The sequence below is a fragment of the Diadema antillarum genome, unplaced genomic scaffold, assembly GCF_040938485.1.
Source record: "Diadema antillarum isolate AM-2024a unplaced genomic scaffold, OU_Dant_1.0 seq00000672_RagTag, whole genome shotgun sequence".
NCBI lineage: Eukaryota > Metazoa > Echinodermata > Echinoidea > Diadematoida > Diadematidae > Diadema > Diadema antillarum.
Window position 1 is genome coordinate 58,647 of NW_027271579.1, and position 7,706 is coordinate 66,352.

General features: G+C 41.8%; 1 protein-coding gene across 1 annotated transcript in view; it reads right to left on the reverse strand.

The window, feature by feature from the left end:
• Positions 1–6,701, reverse strand: part of LOC139736881 (glycine cleavage system H protein-like) — a 28,332-nt gene extending 21,631 nt beyond the window's left edge. The window contains exon 1 of the mRNA XM_071647541.1: positions 6,485–6,701. Within this exon, the coding sequence (XP_071503642.1) occupies positions 6,485–6,620 (136 nt within the window). The 5' untranslated portion in view covers positions 6,621–6,701. The remainder of the gene's footprint in view (positions 1–6,484) is intronic.
• Between the last annotated feature and the right edge of the window lie 1,005 nt (positions 6,702–7,706).

Consider the following 7,706-nt stretch of genomic DNA (forward strand, 5'->3'; position numbering starts at 1 on the left):
AGTCGGATGATTGCCTTGTAGATGGACAGCGGTAACAATCGGCTCCGTAAGATGCTAAAATTAATGTCAGATGTTTGCTTTTTATTTTGGAAATGAATAACGGTAATATTCGACTCCGTATGATACTAAAATAAGTGTCGGATGTTTGATTTTGCGTTCAGAAATGAATAAGGATAACATTCGGCTCCAGAAGATGATGAAATAAATGTGGAATGTTAGCTTTGACGTTCAGAAATGAATACTAATAACATTCAACTCCGTACAATGAGAAAATAAATGCCGGATGTTTGCTTTTTATTTTGGAAATGAATAACGGTAATATTCGGCTCCGTATGATACTAAATGAAGTGTCGGATGTTTGGTTTTGCGTTCGGAAATGAATAAGAATAACATTCGGCTCCAGAGGATGCTGAAATAAATGTGGAATGTTAGCTTTGACGTTTGGAAATGAATACTAATAATATTCAACTCCGCACGATGAGAAAATAAATGCCGGATGTTTGCTTTTACATTTGAAAAAAAAATTAATAGTAACATTCAGCTCCGTTCGGTGTTAAAATACATATAGTAAATGTTGGATAATTGCTTTTACAATCAGAAATGAATAACGGTAACTTCCAGCTCTTTTATAATGCCAAAACAGATGTCGGATGTTCACAAATGTCTGCAAATGCTCCCACTCTATCGTTTCAAACGTAAGTTTTGACCACCTAAATAGGCATCAACTTTTATAATAATCTATAAGCCTATTTGCTAAATCTTAGAACTCAGAATAACGGTAAGATGATTGAATTTTCTCTTCATTTATTTTAGACATGGGTACATGTATCACTTCAGTAATACTTAATATTTCATTTTCTATGTTCAGTAGGACCGATTTAGTATTTCTTATGTTTTTCTTGATTTCTTTTTCCGGGCCACCAGATTTTACTTTCGGGCCACCAAAAAATAAAAATTAAAGATTATGGTGGCCCGATCGGGCCACCAAAAATAAAAGTTAGTGTCGAGCCCTGTATAAAGACAGCTGTTTGTTTTGCTGATCTCTGGCAGTCCATACAGTCTTAACGCGAGATGAATACGCGCGAAATAAAAGTGCGTTGCACTGTGGACTATCATTTAACTAGGTCACTTGATAGTACACAGTGTAACGCACTTTCACTCTTCAGTGCCGCGCGGTGCGTGCAGCAAATTCATTGTTTTGTCATCTACGCGCACACGTAGCCTCAGCCCTACGGATACCTAAAGACAGCTAAAGCGGTTTCAGATGTGGAATAAAATGGGAATTTCTAGGACCCTAGATGTGGAATATAAAGCAAATAATCAACTTTTAGTTTCAGGCAATGAGACAAACTATCACTTCTTCGGCGATCTGAATGTGTACGCTATCTTTCCTCAGCTGCGCTTCGGAAGGATAGCTACATCCAGATCGCCTCGGAAGTGATAGTTTGTCCCATCACCTTCACCAACGTGGATTATTTGCTTACCATATGCTATTACAATATGCGGCGGTGTTTGCTTGCATTTGAACGATGAATGATTGACAGACTTGCAGGCGTCGCAGTGCATTCCCATTACTTCAACAAACTGCATACAGAATCTAGGTAAGGTTCTATAGTCGCCAGGGCACTCTAGTTTTACTGGTTACAGCGCCCCCACCCAGCCCAGGGTTAAAGGCACATACATTTTGTAGTCCCGGTAGTGTAGAGGGCGCTGTTGATGCTACTGCCGATCACCGTTAGCATTTATACGAAGATTACCGAAGTTGAGCTGTCATCAAGAGTAAAGTCCGTAGGTGTTGCTAAGTAACGTTGCCTTCGTTGTCTTCTCTGCACATCGCACAGTCTGTAGTAATGCCAGGGTGCGTGCATATGTGCTTGTTATTTATGACATCACAAAAGAAGTTTGCTAAAGCTGTCATCCCCCTCAGCCGAATCATGAGCCGAACTGTGATCGGACCACTGACTACAGTGAATCGGACTTCTTCGGACTCGGGGAAGTGGGCCACAGCGTGAGCGCATAAGAGGAGTCGATAGCGTAGGTCTCTACAGGAAACTTGCGCCGTGCGCCCGCATACGCATTTGACTAAACCACCGGGACCATGTGCCTTTAAGGGACAAGTTCACCTTCACAGACATAAGTGGATACAGCGACTGCAGCAATATTCACAGTATACATATAATACACAGGTGAGAGTGCGTTAGTGGAGATGTAGAGCACTCGAGGGTATTTACAATTGTGAAACATGCACGAGGCGAAGCTGAGTGCATGTTGAACTACATTGTAAATACCCGAGAGTGAGCTGCATCTCCACTAATGTCACGAACTCAAACCTGTGTCTTATTTGATAAATTTATAAAATGGGTCGAAAACTAACAGCATTTTTCATGTACCTTTGTGGGTCAATACCAGTCAGCTACATGTAGCACTAGCTCAAAAGTCAAGATGTCCGAAGATGTTCGTCCCAAACATTTACGCACGTCGCACTCGGAAATCCCACACATATAAGTACTGTAGTACGTATTTAAGCGTATACGTACGCCACATGTTATGCACAAGAAAGGCCGGCTGGCAGCCCAAACTAGAAGTTGCTTACAGGATTGACAGCGCGTATAGTAGCCCGCGACGCACTTGTAACAACTGATTGAGTGTGCACTGCCAGTGTAAACATTGTGACATCAGTGACTTTACGCTTTTTTTGCACGGCCGTGCAATAGTAAGAAATCATGCACGCACACGTGACTCATTTCAGCGCTTCCAATTGGCTACATTCTTGAACCCATTTTATAAAACACATCAGCAAGAGTTTGAGGAAAATCAGACAATCCGTTAAAAGTTATGAATTTTTGAAGTTTCTGCTCAGTCACTGCTGGATGAGAAGACTACTAGGTCTACAGGTAGTACAGCTTGTGATGTCACACATGTACAACATAGAACATATAGAGAAAATCCAAACATATTTTCACTTTTCTCAAATTATAAAAAAACACCTGATTTCCCTCTTTCAAAAGGCAAGGGGGAATAAAATTACCATTAACATATGTCAGTGATGAGTCAAGGAAATGTGCACTTTTTTCAAAAAGTACAATTTTGTGAAATTCTCTTTATATTTTCCTTATATTGTTGTACGAATGTGACATCATACACTGTAGTAGTAGTAGTCTTCTCATCCAGCACTGAGTAGATACTTTAAAACTTCATAACTTTTGAACGGATTGTCTGATTTCCCCTAACTGCGACCAGCAGCCCCATACGCATAGCGTAATGGGGCTGCGCACTGTAACATTCAGGATCATGACAGAGTAGTATAGCGGACAAATATCAACTTAAAATCGAAAAATTTCTTCAATTTGAAGACTTACCAGAGAGTTGAAGTATTGACAACAGGGTTCATGCAACGTTTAGGTCTGCCAATAGTCCCTTTCTGTTCGAATTGATGACTTAATATGACTCGGTCCAGAGGAATCTGGGAAAGCTACACTGAATTGACTGCCAGCGCATGCGCACACATCACATGTGTACAAACCCAAATCCATTGAGTTTGTGTGCGCATGCGCTGGCCGTCAATTCAGTGTAGTTCTCCAAAGTTCCTCTGGATCGAGTCACATTAAGTCATCAATTTGAACAAAAAGGGACGATTGGCACAACTAAACGTTGCACGAACCCTGCTGTCAATACTTCAACTTCACTAAAAAGTCTTCAAATTGAAGAAATTTTTCGATTTTAAGTTGATACTTGTCCGCTATACTACTCTGTCATGATCCTGAATGCTACAGTGCGCAGCCCCATTACGCTATGCGTATGAGGCTGCTGGTCGTAGATAGATTTCCCCCAAACTTTCACTGATGTGTTACACTCTAGGTCTAGGTAGTATGGTAGGGGTACCACCTATCGGCAGGGTACCTTCCCATCGGCAGAGACTTCAACTCTCCCGTTTTCGACGGGAGATCTCCCGCCGCAAACCCATTTTTGCAAAATCTCCCATTATCCCGTTTGAGATTTAATTTCTCCCGCCCTGGCTCTGTGTCTCCCGTTGGAAAGGATTTCTTACTTATTGCTATTGTATGTTGACAAAATACTGTAAGCCTTAGATAGCACCAGAGAGCATCTAGAACCCTAGGAACTTGGCGCTTCGCACACATCAACTTGGAGTCTCCCGTTTGCTAGGGGTTTCAGGTGGGAGAATCTCCAGATCAGAAGGTGCTTTTTGTTGCGAGTCTCTGCATCGGCACCCTGCGTATCATGGCTGTTTGCGTATAGAACGAAAAGGTATGTGCAGGATTAAGTGTCATTAGCTATAAAGACAATAAAAACGAAGAAACGAAAATCAAACTCAAAAACATGCTAACAAACCAAGCTAAAAACGTTTCAATTACACATCCGCTCAGTAACGACGCATATATTGCATGGCTGTGAAATTCACGTGTATTACCTATGGCTATGCTGTGAAATTCACATGTGACCTATGGAGGGGAGGGGGTGCCGATCGCAAGGTACCCTTTTTAGCTGCGCGAAGAAAACGGAACGCACGCACTAAAATTTCGCTATTTTAAAACGGAGATTCATAATCAACGAGACGGTCACGACATTCAAAACTGCAGTATTTATGGCATATTTGAGGTAAGAATTAGGGGAATTTGTGCTATATTTTTAGAATAAACAAGCTACAGATCCTTAAGGTGACGATAGGTGGTACCCCAACCCTACTTAAATATTGCTGCTTTCACTCAATCCACATCATACATGTCTATGATATTGATAATGAAGGTGGACATGTCCTTTTCCTAGACTCAACTAGAGCTAGACGGGACTCTCCCTAGACCCTAATTTATAACTTAATAATAATACAAGTCAGTTCGGGAAACCCACTCACAAGGGGGGCCCTTCCTTATAAGTAACCTGTCCCCCTTATAAGTAACCCCGTCCCCCTTATAAGTAACCCCCGGGGCACCCCTTATAAGGAGTCTCCACGCTTTTTTGCAATGCAACGCGAAAATGAAAGGACTGCGGCAATTCGCTTGATTATGTCCATAAAGCTTCACAAGTTTCCTAGTTACTCACGAAATTTGAGCAAAATTGGTTCGAGGCATCATATCTAAAATCATGGATTTAAAGGGAAGGTAAACCCAAAGAGCAATGTGGATTGAGTGAAAGCAGCAACATTAGTAGAACACATAAATGAAAGTTTGAGGAAAATCGGACAATCGATGCAAAAGTTATGAATTTTTAAAGTTTTGGTGTTGGAACCGCTGGATGAGGAGACTACTAGAGGATATGACGTATGAGTGGACAACAATACAAAGAAAATATAAAGGAAATTCAACAAAAAATCACTTTTCCAGAATTATGAAAGAGCAGTGGACCATCCGCTTTCAGAAAGCAGGGGAAATAATTGCTACCCTTAACATATGTCAATATCAAATTGATGGAATTTGTACTTTTCATGAAAAATAGATTTTTGTAGTATTTTCTTTATATTTTCTTGGTATTGTTGTCCACTCATACGTCATAACCTCTAGTAGTCTCCTCATCCAGCGGTTCCAACACCAAAACTTTAAAAATTCATAACATTTGCATCGATTGTCCGATTTTCTTCAAACTTTCACTGATGTGTTCTACTAATGTTGCTGCTTTCACTCAAGCCACATTGTTCTTGGGGTTTATCTTCCCTTTAAATGCGATGTCAAACGACCCATGCGAATGCTGAAATGCGAGCGATTACTGGCGTGAGTGTCGCCAGGCGCGGCGGCGCGGCAATGCTTGAGTGCAGACGTGGCGACTGAGTACGTACTCAGTCGCCACATCTGCACTCAAGCATTGCCGCGCCGCCGCGCCTGGCGACACTCACGCCAGTAATCGCTCGCATTTCAGCATTCGCATGGGTCGTTTGACATCGCATTTAAATCCATGATTTTAGATATGATGCCTCGAACCGATTTTGCTCAAATTTCGTAACTAGGAAACTTGTGAAGCTTCATGGACATAATCAAGCGAATTGCCGCAGTCCTTTCATTTTCGCGTTGCATTGCAAAAAAGCGTGGAGACTCCTTATAAGGGGTGCCCCGGGGGTTACTTATAAGGGGGACGGGGTTACTTATAAGGGGGACGGGTTACTTATAAGGAGGGGCCCCCCTTGTGAGTGGGTTTCCCGAACTGAAGTCATCATGTAGAGTACGACAATGGCAACATCTCACTCTACTCAACCAGTCAGTTCCATTGTTTTGTACACAGTGGAGGGGCAACCGTCATAATAAGAGAGAGCAGACACATATATATGCACATTTCACCATTCTGCTAAGCCAATTTAACTACATGTTTCTGACACAACATGACATGGAATATGTGGGCGCATGTACGAGTGCTGCTACCACAGACGCACAGTAGCCCGACCATACGCTGTGTCGCTATTGAATATACATCGACTGGGCTGTGTATGTATAGTTACTACCACAGCACAAGTATAACAATCTAGGGAACAGAGACTTACCATCAAATAGTGTTGAACTACCTGCAAAAGATCGTCTGATTATGGCAGATGACGGGTGGAGATGCCTGCATTTCTGAAAGACCGTAAGTGCTGGTTTAAGCTGAGACGTGACAAATCTTGCTAGCGTTGCAGCCATGTTAGTCGTTACAGAGAAGTTCCGAGAATGAACACACCAGAGTCAGAGAGTGACTAGACAGGTCTTTTTTGATCGACCCGAGCACATTGCCCACACACACACCGTGGGTTGAAGTTGGCCGGAACGCGTGTTGTAGAGATGCCCCGTAAATTGCCACGGTCGGGCAGAATTTTGTTGCCAATTTGGGACGCAAGTAATAAATATAGAGATTATGGCACGTGCATTGTCTATGGAGGTAGCAAAACATAGTCAGCTAAATTCAGGCAATAAGGACAGAAATTATGAGCGCTAAGATCAGCAGAAAGGCTGGTTATGGAACGCTTGTAGGGTGATAATTGCAATAATTGCATTATTATGGAATATCAGTATTATGATAATTTAATCATACTGCATCTTTGTGTGTGTGCGTGTGTGTGTTTTATTATAAAACAAAAAAGTGTGTGCGTGTGTGCGTGATGTGTGTGGGTGGGGGGGGGGGGGGGGGGCATTCCAAACTTAAAGGTCCGAATTCACGAAGGTGGTCTAAATTTAAACCATGGTTTATGTATAGTTCTTCTGCGTATTTATGATTGACAGATTGCGTACGCTAACAGCCATCCAGTAAAAAAAAACGTGCATTGATGCGCGCAAGTATTGGTACGCCTATTTAACGCTTATTTTAGACCATGGTCTAAATTTGTACCATGGTTTAAATTTAAACCACCTTCGTGAATTCGGGCCAAAGTGTTGATGCTATACGGAGAGACGACTTTTTGAATGCATTTTTGAACTACAACAGTGTGTATATAAAAATAGTCACATAGGTACATTGGTATTGGAAGAATGTGGATGTTTCATCCACATTTGGGAGAGGGCATTGTTGTCTTTGAATGTGTCCCATTTGCGTACCTTCGTTGTTACCAACTTTTCTGGAAGAAGAAGAAAGAAAAAAAAAAAAAAAGGTTTCTGCTCTACGACCAGAACGACTGACTGTATTGTATTGCTTTAGAACAATGTTTGTTTCATATGGGGCTAGGGCCGGGGGAAATCTTCCTAGGCCCGTCAAACACCTTTTTATCTTCTTTTTTTTAATGTGCACCATTCACC